The 18,864-nt window shown below is 37.8% G+C and overlaps 1 protein-coding gene across 4 annotated transcripts in view; it reads left to right on the top strand.

Moving 5' to 3' along the window:
* The window catches only part of Sytl4 (synaptotagmin like 4), a 66,133-nt gene that overhangs the window by 26,441 nt on the left and 20,828 nt on the right, over positions 1–18,864 (top strand). For 2 of the 4 annotated variants that reach the window (XM_048336337.1, XM_048336340.1), the window contains exons 3-13: positions 5,926–6,078; positions 6,319–6,534; positions 6,660–6,769; positions 7,006–7,108; positions 14,027–14,128; positions 14,591–14,666; positions 15,546–15,636; positions 15,756–15,859; positions 17,048–17,155; positions 18,219–18,397; positions 18,682–18,784. In XM_048336337.1, the coding sequence (XP_048192294.1) occupies positions 5,969–6,078; positions 6,319–6,534; positions 6,660–6,769; positions 7,006–7,108; positions 14,027–14,128; positions 14,591–14,666; positions 15,546–15,636; positions 15,756–15,859; positions 17,048–17,155; positions 18,219–18,397; positions 18,682–18,784 (1,302 nt within the window). In that variant the 5' untranslated portion in view covers positions 5,926–5,968. Of the gene's footprint in view, positions 1–5,908; positions 6,079–6,318; positions 6,535–6,659; positions 6,770–7,005; positions 7,109–14,026; positions 14,129–14,590; positions 14,667–15,545; positions 15,637–15,755; positions 15,860–17,047; positions 17,156–18,218; positions 18,398–18,681; positions 18,785–18,864 lie in introns of all 4 variants that reach the window. The other 2 variants (XM_048336339.1, XM_048336338.1) reach the window with 2 other exon arrangements.

Consider the following 18,864-nt stretch of genomic DNA (forward strand, 5'->3'; position numbering starts at 1 on the left):
CAGCTGCACAGTGAACCAGATATGGAGGAATAGGAGATGAGAAGGAAGAGGACTTTAGCATTTCACCCCATAGAAAGAAAGGATGCCCCCCCCCTCTCTCTCTCTCTGTGTGTGTGTGTGTGTGTGTGTAGGGAGATCCAGGTGAGCAAAGCTATTAGAGGTGTGGTAGTTCCCCTCCCCAAATGGGGGAAAATATGATTAAAACACTGTATATAAATGTGAAATACAATGGTGAAACATAAAGAACAGGTTCTGTCTGGGATGTGGGCACTAGTGGAATGGAGAGGACAAACAGAGAGGTTAAAGGAGGGTGACTATGATCTGAATACTTTATGTACATGCATGAAAATGGAACAGCTAAACCTGGTGAGGTTGGTTTGTGTAGGGGTAAGGGGAGGAGGGAAGAGGGAAACTGAAAGGGGGAGATCCTGATTAAGGCACATTGTCTGCATATATGGACATGTCACAATGAGCAGCAAATGTTCTGTTTATGGTGGTGGCATGTGGGTGGTGAGTATGTGAGGGGAGATGCAATGAGTGTGGTGATATCCCTCCATGAAACAGCACACAAAGTAATTGCCCCAGGACACCTGCCTCATAGTAGTTTGTTGCCTCCAACCTGGTGAGGTAAGGAACTAAAGGTACTAAAGACTCAGAATGTTTTGTGAGAGGATGGGTGAAGATCAGAGGAAGGAGGACAGACAGAGAGGAAAGTTGGACAAAAACAGTCTTAATATTCAGCCATGTAATTTGAGTGTATGGATGGGGTTGGGACAGATGGGGGAGAATAATGGAAGGGGTAACATTGATCAAGATACATTGTACTCAAAAACTGACATGAAACTTCTTTGTATACTACTTAAATATACTAAAAGGAATTAAAAAGAAGCATCTTTAAAACTTTTAGAAATAATTAAAATTATCATTAATTTCTTATTTAGTTGCCTTGGAGTCAAAGACGGGTCTATGTGAAAATTCATTTTAAGGAATAATATGTTGAGACTTGCATCACAGTCTTATTCATGGTCAGGTCTTGTAGTAAATATTGCGTGTGTGCTGGAATTGTAGACATGATTCTCATTTATATAATGGGGGCAATAGCCACTTACTCTTGGTGTGTTGAAAGTCACATGACTTAATACTTTTTATGTAAAGTTTGTTTGGCATATGGGATGTTCTCAGTAAGTTGTTCTGGTGTGCTGACAATGTTATTGATGATCATTAATGTTGGCAGCATATGCACCCTTGTATACAAGACATTTGGCACATGCTAGACCAGATTCACAATAGACTATTGAAAAAGTTTCATTTTCATGGAGAAGATATATTTTCCTTGGGGATGAAAACTAAAAAGACTTACTAGCGACTGAGAAAGAGCCTGTCAGGAGGCTTCCCTCTTATAGATGAAAAAGATCAGAGAATAGACAAGGGAAGAATACATTAGAAACAAAATATTGAGACTTTAGGGGCCTAAATAGATTTTCTGTATTGTTTATGTTTCCTATTACCCTGGAGGCATTTAGTAAAAATAATAAAGTAAAAGGAGCTTGTCTAGTTTCAGGGGAAAGCAAAGAAGGTAAATAGGATCATTAGTTTCTTTCTCACACTGTCTGCCCTGTGTTCTTGACTAAATATGTATTCTTAGATTATGTATTTTCCTGCAGTCTAGCCATGTTTCTAATGATTTCTGGGGCCTAATTACTCAGTTATCTTTTATGAACCACGCACACAATATGGTTAACACAAACTTTCTGCCGTGTTTCAAATGCATTTCTTCTCTGTCTCCTGAACTATAAGGACTGTCACTGTCCAGTCAGTTATGGAGCCCTAGAAATGCAGTTGAGCTGGGAGCCAGTGACTCACACCTGTAATCTTCGCTATTCAGGAGGCTGAGATCTGAGGATCATGGTTCAGAGCGATCCTGGACAGAGAAGTCTGTGAGACTTTTATCTCCAATTAACCACAGACAAAGCTGGAAGTGGAGCAGTTGCTCAAGCAGTACAGTGCGAGTCTTGAGTAAAGAGGAGCTCAGGGACAAGGCCCAAGCCCAGAATGTACGCACCAGCACCAGCAAGAAAGAGAGAGAGAGAGAGAGAGAGAGAGAGAGAGAGAGAGACAGACAGACAGACAGACAGACAGGCAGGCAGACAGAGACAGAGAGACAGAGACACACAGAGAGACACAGAGAGACAGAGACACAGAGAGACAGAGACACAGAGACAGAGACAGAGAGACAGAGAGAGAGACAGAGACACAGAGAGACAGAGAGAGACAGAGAGGTGTGAGCTGGGCACATTCTCTCCCCTGAATCACTCCATTCTGTTAGTTCTCTTCAAACTTGTTGCTTCTTTCTTCTTGTTGCCTAACACAGACCTTTATCATTTGAGCTGGTTCTGTATTTGTATTCCAACATCATGATCGGTTCTTTACAAACATTAAATTTCTTAACAAACTTGTGAAGTAGGTCATTTTACATATGAGAAACACTAGGGTAGCAGAAATAAAATTACTTGTCTAATTGGTTACAAGCACTGTTAGTAAACCTAAGCTGTCTTTTTCTCTGAACATCGCAATATTTTTCTATTTCTCTTAATTTTTTCTCTTTTTTCAAATATAAAGAAGAAATATGTAAAAAGAAATCAGAATTAGATAAAATGAGAAATGGTTTATTGTTGCCCTAGATACTTGTATGCACAAATACATTTAGACAAACACTTTATGAAAGAAATCATTCTGTATTGTAGTGCTTTTTGTGGCTCATACATGTGTTTTCATGTCAGTATGTACATAGCTACATTTAAATGGCTGTATTATCTGTTATGTAGTGTTGTATTTTGCTTACTAATCATTTTTGTTCTGTAGCTTTGTATAGTGACTCATACCTGTAATCACAGCTACTTGGGAGGCAGAGATAGGAGGATTACTGTATGAGGCCAGCCCGGACAAAAAAAGTTAGTAAGAATAGCCATGGGCATCAAGACCCTATCTGAAGAACAATGAAAAGAAAAAGCATTGGTGGCATGGCTCAAGTGGTAGAGAACTTGCCTAGAAAGTCAGAAGCTCTATTACAAAACCATCTATTTTGTTCTTATAAATAATATTGCAGTAACATTCTTTTTAAAAATTAATTTATTTTTTGTCAAAGGGATGTACAGAGGGGTTATAGTTTCATATGTAAGACAGTGAGTACATTTCTTATCAAACTTGTTGTTACCTCCTCCCTCATTTTTCTCCCCCCTTCCTTACTTCCAAATTTCTCCCCCCCCAAGATGTACAGTGGGTTTACAGCATATTGTCTTGTAAGTATTGCTGTTGCATTGGTTTGCCTTTCCCCCTTGTCTCTCCATTTTGATGTTCCCCTTCCCTTCCCTAGTTCTGATAAACATATACACAATATCCAGAGTACCAACATCAGTTACAGAATAACTAGATAAAACCATGGGGAAGAAAGACAAAAGAAAAAACATAATTTCACATGGTATGTTGAAAATAACAACAATGATAAACTACTTATTTCCATAACTTGGAGTTCATTTTGCTTAACATCATCTTATGTGTTCATATGTACTAGCTATTGAGCTACTGTGGCCTTTTGCTAGGACTATCCCAGACAGGACTAATTATTACCAATGAGGGAAACCATAGAGTCTATGTTTCTTTGAGTCTGGCTCACTTAATGTTTTTTCCAAGTCTTTTCATTTTCTTACAAATGGGGCAATGTCATTCTTTCTGATGGAAGCACAGAATTCCATTGTGTATATATACCACATTCTCTCGAGATCCATTCATCTACTGAGAGGCATCTGATTTGGTTCCATATTTTAGCAATGGTAAATTGTGCTGCAATGAACGTAGTTGTGCTGGTAGCTTTAGTGTGGTCTTGCTTGCAATCCTTTGGGTAAATGTCCAAAAGCAGGTTTGCTAGGTCATATGGGAGCTCTATGCTTAGCCTTTTGAGGAATCTTCATACTGCTTTCCAGAGTGGTTGAACAAGTTTACACTCCCACCACCAGTGTAGTAGGGTTCCCTTTTGGCCACATCCCTGCAAGCATCTGTTGTTAATAGTTTTCTTGATAATAGTCATTTTTACTGGGGTGAGATGGCATGTCAATGTTGTTTTGATTTGCATTTCTTTTATGGCCAGAGATGCCTAGCACTTCTTCATGTGTCTCTTGGCCATTCTCATTTCCTCTTCAGAGAAGTCTCTAATTCTTTAGCACATTTTTAAGGGGGTAGTTTTTTCTTTGAGGATTTGTTTTGGGGGAACTTAATTTTTGAGTTCTAAATATATTTTAGATATGAGGCCCTTGTCTGTCATATGGAGAGTGAAGATCTCCCAGCCTGGGTGCTTTTTATTTATCTTGCTATCTATGTCCTTTGCTGTGCAGACGCTCTGCAGTTTGATGCAATCTCATTTGTCCAATCTTTCTTTGATGTGTTGTGTTTCTGGGCCTGTATTAAGAAAATTTCTACCTGTTCCAAGGAGCCCAATGCAGTAACATTCTTGAGATAACACCTTTGCATGTACTTTTTTGGGGAGCTTGAACTCAGGGCCTGGATTCTTCCATGAGCTGCTTTTGCTCAAAGCTGGCACTCTATTACTTGAGCCATAATGCCACTTCCAGCTTTTTCTGAATAGTTTAGTGGAGCTAAGGGTCTTACGGACTTTCCTACCTAGGCTGGCTTCCAACTGTGATCCTCACATCTCAGCCTCCTGAATACCTAGGACTATAGGCATGAGCCACTAGTGCCCAGCTGCCTGTACATTTTTATGAATATTTTTATTAGACAGATTCTTAGAAGTAGTAGAATATGCTTATTTTAGAATGCACTACCAATTTCCCCTCCTATTTTTCTTTATACCAATTTTTCATGTTACCACCTGATCTTTACCGAATGCCGATCATATAATGTTCCAACATCAAGAAGTGTTTGATGGATCCCCAATGTCTATGCAACCAAAACTTCCTATTTTCAATAATATTTAAGTTATGTACTTGGCCCCAACTTATCTTTCACACTGTTTTCTCTCACCAACAAATATGGACTCTGTTCAATAAGGCAAAATCTACCTCTTCTGTAAAACCTTCCCATGCATACAGATTTCTCTGTCTACCTTTCTCTCTCTCTATGTAAGAAAGAAATAGTTCTTCCTTCCCAAGTTTCCCACAGTATTTCATTTACAGTCCCCCTGGTGGCACTTAGTACACTCAGCCATGTTCATGCATGTCTGTTTCCACTGACGGTCGGCAATTTTCTTAAGCACAGGAAGTGTTTCCTATTCATCTTTGACCCCTGGCACTTGTACAAATACTTGATAGTGGTGCTCAATAAATGCTTATGAAATCAGGACAGCTATTCCTGAGGTATAGCACTGGTTCAACAAGACCTTTGGGAGATACAGTAGCTGCTGGAAGTTTTTGAAGCATAATAGCAAACTGACTTAATGCCAGGAACATGGGATCTGGTCAGGAATGGAGAAATGAGCTGAAACTGGCTGTTCTCATTTGCTTTTCCCCTCTACTACAGAAACCAACTGCATGATTATTTGGGTTAATAGAACTGAGACTTGAGAACATTTAAAGTAGTAACAGTGGAATGATTGAGGACTTACATGGTAGAGGGAGAATTTGACTCAGTTCTTCTATGGTCTTTCCAAACTAAAATGCTTATCCCAAGCAATTCAACCCCTTCCTGAAGTCTTGAATAATTTCTTGAAATATTAATGTCTTCATTTTCAGGGTATAATTCCAGTGGTGGTAGGAGTGGTAAATTGGTTAGATTCTTCTGCTTTGTTTCTCTATCTTGAATCAAAGGAAACAGTAAAAGTAGGCTCATAGGCTTGTAGAATTATGAGCCTATTTTAGAGTAATTTATCTATGTGGAATTCTTTGTTCTCTCATTTCAGGAGACTTGTAGCTGTCCTTATCTGGAGGCTTTGAAGAACAACAAAAACGTACACTACATCATGTCAGAGATATTAGATCTCTCTTTTCTATCTGAGATAGAAAGAGATTTGATTCTCAACGTCCTGCAGCGAGATGAGGAGCTCAGGAAAGCAGATGAGAAAAGGATTAGGTAAGAATCCCAGAAAAAGTAGGCAGCCCCAGCCTTTGACCATACAATTTAGGCCTTACCTATGCCTGTCTTCTGACTTTCAGAAGCACTTGTATATGATATTCACTACTCCTTATTGGTTAGTTGGGCTTTGAATTTGTTGCTTTCACAGAACTGTATAGTCTTTCTGTCTTTGCTTCTTAGCACTTCCCCATCCAACCTATGCAGAATCCATTTGTGTTTCTCTGTTGGTCTTGGCAGGAGACTGAAGAATGAACTACTGGAGATAAAAAGAAAAGGGGCCAAGAGAGGCAGTCAACACTACAGTGATCGGACCTGTGCCCGGTGCCAGGAAGGCTTGGGCCGTTTGACTCCCAAGACCAACACTTGTTGGGGTTGTAATCACCTGGTGTGTCGGGAGTGCCGCATCCAGGACAGCAATGGTTCCTGGAGATGCAAGGTGTGCTCCAAGGAAATGTGAGTGTCACTTATGACTTAGTAGAAAGATGAGATGACGCCTGACTGTATTTCCTCAGTCTTTTTTGGCTGAATGACAAGAGCCATGTTTAATCTTTCTGTCATGATCTTCTATTTCTTCCCAGAGAGCTGAAGAAAGCAACTGGAGATTGGTTTTATGACCAGAAGGTGAATCGTTTTGCTTATCGCACAGGCAGTGAGATAATCAGGATGTCTCTGCGCCGCAAGCCTGCAGGTACTAGACCTGTTTTGTGTGGAAGGGGTTCCCTAAAGGGCTTTATCTCAGTGAGAGACTTGCTCATGGGGAATCCTAGTGTGATCTGACTGCTGGAATCTTACCTTCATCTACTCAGGAAGTTTGGGGGAATATAAAAGGTTATTTCCTTCCTTTCTGCAAGTGTGGTAGGTTTCGGGGAGAGATGGTGTAAGAGCTGCTTTCCCTTTCCTGCCATATTTTTGTTTGTCTTGAAGTGAATAAAAGAGAGACAGTGGGACAGTCCCTCCTTCATCAGACCCAGATGGGAGATGTTTGGCCAGGAAGAAAGATTATTCAGGAGCAACAGAAGGAGCCCAGGTGAGAACCAAGTTGTCATTTTTAAACATCCCTACAACATCCTTTTGTTTTATGATTTTTTACCTTTTATTTTTTTGTCATCATGGAGCTTGAACTCAGGGCCTTGGTGCTGTCTCTGAGCCTTTTTGTGCTCAAAGCTAGTGCTCTATCTACCACTTTGAGCCACAGTTCTACTTCTGGCTTTGGAGTGGTTAATTAGAGATAAGAGTCTTATGAGGACTTCTCTGCCCGGGCTGGCTTTGAACTTCAATCTTCAGATCTCAGCTTCCTGAGTTGCTAGGATTACAGACAAGCATGAGCCACCAGTACCTGGAAATTTTTTTTATAACTTTGTTTTAAAAATAACAGATGTTCATTACAGGAAAATTTAGAAAGTAGAGGAAACAGTAAAGAAGAAAAAAATCCCAATTCCGTCACCCACATGTTTATCAGTATTTTGGTGCATTTACTTTGTTCTTGTTACAAGCAATAGGAAAACAAATAAAAATAACACATACTGATTAGGGAAAAAGTAACCAGTATAGGAAACAAGAAAGCAGCATATAATTCAAATCTCTACTCTTACAGTTTTCATATTAGGTGAGAATCATTTGAGATAACTATTATATCCATAGAAGTGACTACATAGAACTTTGCAGTATTCTGTTTAATTTTACTTAAAGCTAACAGAAGAGAACACTATATAAAACTAATATAGATAGGGAGAATTGCTAATCTTCAGAGACATGTCTCTTCATTGTAAAAGATTTTAATCATCACCATCCCCCTAAACTTAAGAAAAGTATTTTGAAAACTACTGAGTAGTTAGTCACATTTTAAGTCTTTTTGTAACAGCATTATTAAAATATAATTCAAATAACATACAATTTAACCACTTACGATGTGCAATGTAATAGCTGTAGCATATACATAGAGCTGTATGACCATCAACTCAATTGATTTTAGAACATCTTTATCACCTTAAAAAGAAAACATGTAGCCTTTAGTCCTGTCCTCTCCACCACCCTCTCTATGCTTCATCCCTCAGCAACTGCTCATCTACTTAACCAACTTTTATTTGCCTGGATAGTTTATATAAGTAGAATCATACACTATGTAGTCCTTTGTGTCTGAATTCATTCATTGAACAGAATGCTTGTTTTCTTAAAAAAAGATTTACCCATGTTATAACATAACCAAAAATCTTCTTTATTCTTTTAAACATTTATTATCATTATAAAAGTGATACACAGAGGTGTTACAGTTACATAAATCAGGTAAACAGTGCATTTCTTCTTGCGTGACAATGTCACTCCTCCCCTCCCTTTTTATTCTTAAATAACATGTGAAATAGTTTGTCCATTCATCTATTTATGGACATTTGGATTACTTCTACAATTTTGCTATTAAGAGTAATCCTAATATGTACATTTGTTTTGAGTTTTATGTGTTTAGTTTCATTTTTAGTTTTAGTTTCATTTTTAAATGTATTGTATGCCTACAACCAGGCTTTCTACCATAGCTTCTCTTCCTGAATTCTTTACTTTCACTAATTTCCTTCTTTAAAAGATTTTCATTAGCATACATTATTTGTATGAAAGGGGGTTGGTTTCATTGTGATATTTCCATAAATGCATATAGTGTATTCTGATCAAACTCACCCTATCACTCTCCATACCCCTCCTTCTAAACAATATTAAAAGGTTTCATTATTCTATCTTCATATATGCAAATATATGAACATCCATTTCATTCTCATTTACCACCTCTGTTTGCCTGCTTCATGCCTGCTGATATCTGCCCTCACAGTAACACCTATTTTTCTTTCATTTTCCGTCATTTTATCTTTTAAACTTTGTATTAATTATACCAAGGATGTGGTATTTCAGACATGCATGTATTATATTTTAGTCAGAATAATCCTCTCTATTGCTTTTTCTTTTACTACACCCACACCTCTATTGATTACCAGCTTTTAATTATTGAGATTCCTTATGCCATCTTCATATGTAGTTACATAGTATATCCATATCATTCAACCTTTATCAGTCTCTTTCCTCCATCCTCTCTCCTAGTTGCTTAAACAGTGCACAGTTACATTACTTTGTATGTATTCCTTCATATGTAAACATGTACATGCACGAGTGTGTGTGTGTGTGTGTGTGTGTGTGTGTGTGTGTGTGTGTATCTGTAATTGGATTTGCTTGGAAAATTTTTTTTCTTTTCTTTCTTGAAATTCAGTAACTTAACAAGAGTATAACTCAGTAATTATCATTATATATCCTTTTTCCTGTTATGTAGTATAATCTTCAGTTTTTCTTCATTGTTGGAAAAATTTTCTGTACCTATTTCTGAACTTTTTATTATCTTTAATTAATTAAGTTTACCACTTCAGGGATCAACTATTTCATTACCTTCTCAATCTGTTCTTTGTTACTGGATAATGCAAAAGAAAAATACAAAGCTGAAAACAGTTATTCATGATTTATCTCAACTTGTTCTTCCATGCTATTAGTTTGTGTTTTCTTCCTTTTCTTTCTTTATTCTTCACTCCCTCATTTGTTTCTATTGCTATTTTTAATTTAATAAATTGAGTAACTTACCTCACCTGCATTTGATTTTTGTTTGCTTTCAATCTTTTTTTCTCTGATTTTATGGTCTTATCATCTTTTATTAGAGCTCTTGTGCTTTATCTAATCTCTTTGATCCCTTAGTTTCCCTATAGTGTAAAGCATTCACAAGAAGCCTGCTTATCTTTTAGGTTACAGTTTGCTCCAGTCTAGGTACTTTGTCCATCATACTAGTGGTTCTCTTTTCTCCCTGCTCCATAGCCAATTATTTGTCTGTTAGACCATTTTATTTCATTTTATACATTTTTAATAAGGTATGTTTGGTCTATATATTTTGTTCTATATAGTGTATATAAATTTGAAAAACATAGTTCTCTTATTTCATATTTCAACTTGAAGAATGAATATTACTTTCTATATAATCAAGCATTGGTTAATGACAGAGATACATGTAGCAAAATACATTGTTAGGTAATTTCATGACAGTGCAAGCAACATAGAATGCATCTGAACAAACATGGTGACAAAATCATTACATGATAATACATGCAGTCCTCCTTTGACTAAAATATCTTATGTAGAATGTGACTATTTCTTTTCATTAAAATGTACTTATTTATTTATATATTTATTTATGCCTGTTCTGGGGCTTTACCTCAGTGCACAGTTGGTATTCTGGGACTTGAACCATAGCTCCAATGTACAATAGAACACTAGAAGTGCTTATTTCTATTTACCTACAACTTAGTACACATTGATCAGAAATTCATATTTGCTCTAGTGCTTACATTTTAATTGGATTAGTTCTGTTTTTGTTTTGTTTTGGTATTGAGTTGTTTGAGTTCTTTGAATTTTTTTATGGAACTAGGGTTTTGAACTCAGAGCTGTCTGCTTGCTAGGCAGCTACCGGATTTATTTATTTAAGTATATTCTGGTTTTCAATCTAGTCAAACAGTCTGAAAATATTTTCTCTCATTGTATAAATTGTATATTTACTCTTTTCATGATTTCCTTTGCTGTGCAGAGGCTTTTTAGTCAGATAAAATCCCATTTGCATTTTGCTTTTGTTTCTTTTGCTTTTGGGGTGTTATACCTTGTCTCATTTGGTTGCTGCTGCTGAATTTTAGGTGGGTATGTACGTGTGCATGTGTGTGTGATTTTTTTCTTCTTTTCTTTAACCAAAGGAAATTTTTTTTATCACATTTCATATGATTGTCAAAAAGAAACTATAGAATTGGTTGTTGTTGCATATTCCTATAATCCCTGACACTCACAAGGCCATAAATTTGAGATCAGCCTGGGTGACATACTGAGACCCTGTTGAAAAACCCCCAAACAATATAGAAATGTATAAATTAAATCCTCCAGTAACCTCACTGCCTCTGCTCTATTATTTTATTGTGTTTTGAAGTCAGACTAGGCAAAAACGCTCACAATACTCCATCTCTAAAATAACCACTAAAGTTTGACCTCTGGTCCTGTAAATAAATAAGTAATGCAGTACTTGTCTAGGGATAAAGTGGAAGGGAGGAATTACAAAGAGACATAAGGCAACTTTTAGGAGTGACAGATATACTTGTTAAGTAAATTTTGGTAATGCTTTTATTACTGTGTACATATATCAGAACTCATCAACTTGCACACATAAACATATGCAGCTTATTTATGTCCATTATAATATGTGTTATAAAGTACTATAGAAAGTAAGACATAATTCCCTATTAGCACAAGAGTCTACTTCACTTTTTAACATGTGTATGGTGTTTTGTTGTGTGTATATACTCTGATTTTATCCACATAGCCTTGGGTGGGTGAGTCATCTGTTCCAGGTGATGAGGCCCCCTTTTTTCTTTGTGGGTAAGGACAAAAATGTCTTTTATTTTCTGAACCTGATTAACACATCTGACATCATCAGTCAGAATGTAATTTCTAAGACCTACTACTTCTGGCTGTCTGTAACCTCTTGTCTTATTGGACCAAGAAGACTCTTATTTATTGTAAACATTAAGAGATCATAAATGATCTTTTCCATAAAATTGTGGAGCTTCAGAGATAATTGGATTCAACCTCATTATTTTTACAGAAAAGAAAGCAGGATAAATGATTTACCTAAGATCATACAGACAGTTAGAGCCCAGGACTCCTATCTCTTCATTTATTTTTACTGCACAGATGTCAAATAATTGATTTTTTTGCCTCAGGGTTGTTTGTATCAGCTCTGGGTTTGTACATGTTAATCTTTAGGGGGAATAAAACCATACAAGCAAAAAGCAGTCTCTGTGGGCTACTATTGAACAAACTCTGTAGAGGAATGATTCTAATGGAGTTCATTTTTTCTTGGGAACAAAGAGGAGAAAAGAATGATTTTTAAAGATAAGAATAAAATCAAGTCCCTTACTCTGTCTTGTGCTATAAAGTTAATGTGATTCTCAAGGAATGACCGCCATTTCACCTCTAGGATTTCACCCCTTGCTGTTTGTTTTCACAGAACTCTCTTAAAGATCATGTGACAGTCTGGAAGTTTATCCTTCACTGGCTGTGATATACATTTTAGTCTCTTGTTTCTTTGATGTGTCAGGTACTACTTAAGGCACTGGGGTATACTAGTGGATATGAAAAGGTCTCTTCCTTTTAGACATTAGATTGGGAGTAGGGAACGGACAAACACTCAAAGAAATATACAGTATAGCACATGTTGATATGTGCAGTGGCAAAAATTCTGTAGACTGAAGGGCTAGGAAGTACTGGGAAGGTATGGACATGCACTGTTTTCTTTAGGATAGTGAGGGAAAGTCCTAAAAAGAAAAAAAATAAGGTGACATTTGAGTAAAAGCATGAAGCAAAGGAAGGAGCAACCCTGGAGGATATTTGGGGAGGAGCATTGTAGGCAGAAACAACAGCAAGGATATGGACCTGAAAGTGAATTCGTGTTTGACACTTTTGAGTAATTTGGAACTGAGTGGGATGACAGGGAGATAGGAGGTGAGGATAGAGATGTAAGACACTGTTGACATTTGAAAGGTTTGTTTTCTGTTCTGAGGGAAAAGGATGGCTCAGAATGAGTAACATGATTTTAGTTTTTCTTTTTTTTTTAATTGAGGAAAAATTCACATCACATATAAACCGTCACTGAACAATTTAAATTGTTCAATTCTGTAACTGCTAGTTCTTTCAGAATGTTATGCTACTGCCACCCCTCTCTAATTTCAGAACATTTTTGTCAATCAAAAAAGAAATATTATATTCATTAAGCAATCCTTATTTACTTCAGCCCTTACTATGATATTCATCTCTATGGATTTGTCTATTTGTGTATAGTAGAGTCATACAAAATGTGGCCATGCTTTATGTGAAGGAGACTAGTGTGGAGGTGAGAGGAGGAGATAAGTAGAATGTGGCATTCCAGGAGACAGTGAACTTACTTGAAAAACATTTTTCCTTTTCCTATTTTTTTACTAATTTTTTGAGACAAGGAGCTCAGGAAAAATGCCTTTCCTTTTTAGAGAAAAGCATGATGTTTTCAATGCCTAAGGCCACTGGTCACTAAGGAGCTTAATCTGAGAAAAGTTATCATTTTCTCAGTGTTTCCTTTAAGACATAGTACTTATTTTTGGACATATCTAAGCCACAAAGAGAGAATTTATTCAGAAATTTAATGAATTTGAGTGTCTACTCTTTGCCTGTCTTCTAGGTAATGGGAACACAGCAATGAATAAAAGATGTAGCTACTGACCTCAGAAAACTTGTTTAATAGATAAGAAACATTGTTTAAATGATTGAGCAAAGTAAATTTCTTTAAAGTCATGAATAATTACATATGTGATAAATGCTACCAAAAAATCAATGTACTTTGTGAATATTATTATTAATCCACTTTGCCATGTGGTCAGAGATATATGGGGTAATGACATTTAAGGACAGATTTCTAAGGGCTGGGAATGTCTTTCTAGTGGTGGAGCATTCATCTAATAAATGTGAGAGGTCCTGAGTTCAATCACAATACCATCCCATAAAGGGCTGACTTTAAGAAATAGATGTAGCCAGGTGAGGAAAAATGACCATTGTAAAAAGAACTATCTCAGACAGAAAAAAAGGAGAGTTTAAGGAGGTATTTGAGAACCCCAAAGAGCTTCAGTTTTCTAGAATGTGAGGAGGAGTAGAGGTGGAAATATGAGGCTGAGGAGGTAAGCAGGGGCTCATGTATAAGGTTTTTTTTTTTGCCATATTAAGGAGATAAAACTCCTGACAGAATTGGGAAACACTAAAGGAATTCTAATAGGTTGCCATTATGACTGGGTTAGTAAGGGATCCAAGTAGAGGCAAGAGAACTCACTTCCTCTACAATGATGGTGTTTGATTTTTATTCTAGTGTGCCATTCGAAGTGCCAAAGCTGAAAAGTGGAAAGAGTGCACTGGAGGCTGAGAGCGAGAGTCTGGATAGCTACACAGCTGACTCAGATAGCACTTCCAGGTGGGATTCCCCCACTTTCTTCATCTCTGCTCAATTTTAGGTCTCATTTTTTTCTTTAGCACCAGGATGCAGGTCTCCTATGACTTGAGCCTTCCCCATATATCCTCAGGAGACTGAATGGAGTCTTTTCTCTGACTTCACCAGAGTCTCTCAGTAACAGTAGCATTTGGCTCTGGTCACAGATCCTGGAGTGTGTTAAAGGGGTCAGGCTGCTGCACACTGGAGGACTTTTTCCTTTGCTGCTGTCCCCTAGGAATTGGGGTGTGAGTGTTTATGTCAGTGTGAAGTAGCTTACCTGATCTTTTGCATTCCTTCACCCTAAGCCAGATGTGAAATTAGCTTCTGGATTTGGCTGTTGTAATAACACCCAAAGTAGGGACACTCTTTCTTTGATAAAGGTATCAGTCCTAGATAGAAGATAGAGGGGCAGATATGACTTGTAACTTCTTAATCTACCTATAGGAGAGATTCTCTGGATAAATCTGGACTTTTCCCAGAATGGAAAAAGATGTCTGTTCCCAAATATCAAGTAGAAAAGGTAAAACTCTAGTAATTGGTTTTATTTCTTCCCGTCCTTTTCACTCTCCTTTCTTCTCCTTCTCTCCTCTTTTCTCCCATCCCTGTTAACTCCTCTCTCTCCCCCTCACCTTCCCTTTCTTCCGCTCTCCTCTCTTCCCCATTTTTCCCCCTCCATCATTCATTCCCTCATTTCTTTCCTTTTAATCAAGGTAAGAGGGGCTGGGGATTTGGCCTAGTGGCAAGAGTGCTTGCCTCCTATACATGAGGCCCTGGGTTCAATTCCCCAGCACCACATATACAGAAAACGGCCAGAAGCGGTGCTGTGGCTCAAGTGGCAGAGTGCTAGCCTTGAACAAAAAGAAGCCAGAGACAGTGCTCAGGCCCTGAGTCCAAGCCCCAGGACTGGCCAAAAAAAAAAAAAAATCAAGGTAAGAAATTAAATCAGTAATTTAGTTGAGCAAATTTTACTTCAGATTCACTTGGAAGCATTTTCTAGGGTTTTTGTTGAAATGTGAGGGAAAATAGGTATTAATACTATTTCTAGGCATTTAATGTTTCCTTAAAGTTTGATATACTAGGATGAAAATCTTTGTCTTGTTCTGCTTAGTGCTATATTTCCTTTCCTTTCCTTTTTTTTTTTTTTTTTTTTTTTTGCCTCTCCTGGGGCTTGGACTTGGGGCCTGAGCACTGTCTCTGGCTTCTTTTCTTTTTTTTGTTTTAGTGCTACTTTTGACCATTTTCTATATATGTGTTGCTGGGGAATTGAACCCAGGGCTTCATGTATACAAGGCAAGCACTCTTGTCACTAGGCCATATTCCTAGCCCTTAGTGCTATATTTCCTATTCACTCCTTCCACTTACAGAATGTTTTCTATTTTCTGCCCTGATACTTTCCTAGGAAATTCAGCCAGGAAGTCAAAATGCAATATCTGTTGATGAGAGTGAAATGTTATTCAAGAAGAACACTAGAAAAATCCACAGGCCCTCAGGTAGCCAGATTCTTTTCATGGCCTTCTGGGATTGAAATTCTGAGTACCTTTGTTGGGTTCTTTTGTCTGGAATACAGTGGATCTCTTGTGAGTAGAGTTTTTTTTCGTTTCCCATTTAGAATACACTAAATCTGTGATTGATCTTCGCCCTGAAGATACGGGGCATGAAAGTGGCTCCTTGGGAGACAGAAGCAGATCTGTCCCAGGCCTCAGTGTGGATATGGTAAGAGCTCTTCTATTTCACTTGGTGATGACATTCAATCTTTTTAAATTAGAATTATGATTTAGTACCTGATAATATTCTTTTTTCTGTACACTTTTTTTTCTTTTGTTGCTGATCCTGGGGCCTAGTGCTTGAACTCAGGCCCTGGGCTCTGCCCCTGAACTTTTGTGCTCAAAGCTAATGCTCTATCACTTTGAGCCACTGCTCTATTTCCAGATTTTTGGTGGTTAACTGAAGATAAGGGTCTCATGGACTTTCCTGCCCAGGCTGGTTTTGAACCCGAATCCTCAGATCTCAGCCTCCTGAAAAGCTAGAATTACAAGTGTAAGCCATAGGTGCCTGGATTAGAACCTGATATTTTCAACCTAATTCTTGAGGAGAAAGCAATATGACTCTTGGTTCTCCCCAAATTCTGAAGTAAATATAGTTCCTGATTTGCTTAGAGGAAAGGACTCTATTGTCTCTTATTTTGAGTTGTTGAATATATGATTGGCAACTCAAATAAATCACTTATTTTGATTAAAATATAAACAGATGGCTGGTTTAAGAGAAGCAAATGGAAAAGAGTTGTAGTTTGTACAAAAATATTGCTTCGGGCTGGGGATATAGCCTAGTGGCAAAAGTGCCTGCCTCGGATACACGAGGCCCTAGGTTCAATTCCCCAGCACCACATACACAGAAAACGGCCAGAAGCGGCGCTGTGGCTCAAGTGGCAGAGTGGTAGCCTTGAGCGGGAAGAAGCCAGGGACAGTGCTCAGGCCCTGAGTCCAAGGCCCAGGACTGGCCAAAAAAAAAAAATATTGCTTCGTTCTTTTTATATATGAGAAAGAGGGTTTCAGAAGAGTTAGGAATCCAGAAATGGGAATCCAGAAAAACAAGGATATGTACATGCATTTTTACATAAATACTTAGAGCTGAGCAACAATTACAGTGCTCAATAAAGGGAGATGGGGAGCATGCAACCTGTGGTCCACATAAAGTCTGTATAATCATTTGGTATAGGACAAGACAAACATGTATTCTTCTCATATGCTTCTCATTGGTTGCCTGTGGTCAGCTTGCCTGTATGATTTTGTATGGCCCATAACTGATGTCATAAATAAAAATGTTCTCCATCTTTGCAAGACATTAGTTCCTGAAAATTATTTTCTTATTTTATTAACTCTGGATCTTTCTATATTATTATAGGAAGTGGAAGAAGAAGAGGAAGAAGAAGAGGAAGAAGACATTGATCACCTGGTGAAATTGCATCGCCAGAAATTAGCCAGAAGCAGCATGCAAAGTGGCTCCTCCATGGTACATTGTATTAGTTCTGTGCTTGTAAGACACATTGGACATCAGAAAGGAAAGACTGTCTCGCTAGAGTAGACTGAAGATGGGAGGAAATCATTCCATTAACTATTTCAAGATAAGGAGGAGCATTTCTTTATTCATGTCCTCAATTTAGACCACAGTTGCTTAGTGTACTTCTAGACTACTACCTGAGTATCTCCCCTGGAGGTTAGTACATTAGGTAATTAGGTCTAGGGACATTTGTTATCACTTCTTTATAACATACTTCTTTGAAAGGTCAACCTGACCTTGAAGTGAGCACGATCAGATTCCTTGTGATCATAGCCCACTCTATACTCTCATATTACAAGGAAGTGGAGGGGGGAGGGTCATAAGAAGGATCTCACTAGGTTAACTGACATCAAAATATGATTAAACATCAACAATACCAGTCAAAATCATGAAGTTAAAAGGACATTTAAGAATCAGGTATAGTGCTATCATATGTATAAAGATTGATGTTTAGGAGCATCAGGGTTGAAAATAAGGGGGATTAGAGTTTCACACTCATACCCAGAAAGAGAATGGTAAATTTACACAGCTGATCACTGTCAGAGAGAAAGGTGGCTTTTCACTTCTAGTGGTGTCTCCCTCATCCTCCTGCCTCTATTGTAGCTAAACTCTTTTCTCTATATGTCTTGATAACGGTTAGGCAGAAAACTAAGGCATCTTGTTTTAATTAATAGCTGTTTCTCATCCCTGTTTCATCATATATAACACCACAAATGGACATAACTGTACCTTAGTCTACTCTTTGCATGCCTTCTGGGAAAATTAACAAAAGGATGGGAAAAGGTAAGCTAAGAGCATAGGTGAGCTATGAGTTGACTTATTAACCTAAACAACTAGTAATGTACTGCGAGTTCTGTCTTTTCCTCTCAGTAAAGGACTGTTGGAACTATTGGCTCCTTGAAAGAGCTTCTGAAAATTTGTCTTAGTAACTCTAGTTTTGTCACAATGGAAAAGGGGAGCAATGTGGATGATGAAATATGCCTTACTAAGACATTTATGGATGTCTTTTCTTCAGAGTACTATTGGCAGCATGATGAGCATCTATAGTGAAGCTGGCGATTTCGGGAATATTTCTGTGACAGGCAAGATTGTCTTTTCCCTGAAGTTTGAGCAGCCAACACAAACTCTGGTCATCCATGTGAAGGAGTGTCACCAGCTAGCCTATGCTGATGAAGCTAAGAAACGTTCTAACCCGTAAGTGTTTCTAGGACCTGACTGATGCTCTAAGATAAAACAGCAGACCTGGGCATCTGTCTGGGTACCCTCAAAGCAAGCTTATTACTTCCTTGGGTACAGGGATGTGTGATATGAAAAAGAACCCAGAATTGGGAAAAAGAAAGAATAGTATATACAACAAGATTTAGTGTGACATTTTTAACATTGTATTTCATAAGGGCACAGTTATATTCTGAGCAGCGATGTGAAGAAACACCTTCAGAAAGGACAAAAATTTACTCAGTGTTCTCTTTGGAATCTAGATATGTGAAGACTTATCTTCTCCCTGACAAGTCCCGCCAAGGTAAAAGGAAAACCAGCATTAAACGGGATACCATCAATCCACTATATGATGAGATCTTTAGGGTAGGTCTTGTGCTCTAAGCTGTGAATATGTTTCTGTAGCATGGCTGGTTAAACTGAGTTTCATTGAGCCATGTCTGAGT

Source organism: Perognathus longimembris, chromosome 28 (genome assembly GCF_023159225.1).
Source record: "Perognathus longimembris pacificus isolate PPM17 chromosome 28, ASM2315922v1, whole genome shotgun sequence".
In the NCBI taxonomy this organism is placed as follows: Eukaryota; Metazoa; Chordata; class Mammalia; order Rodentia; family Heteromyidae; genus Perognathus; species Perognathus longimembris.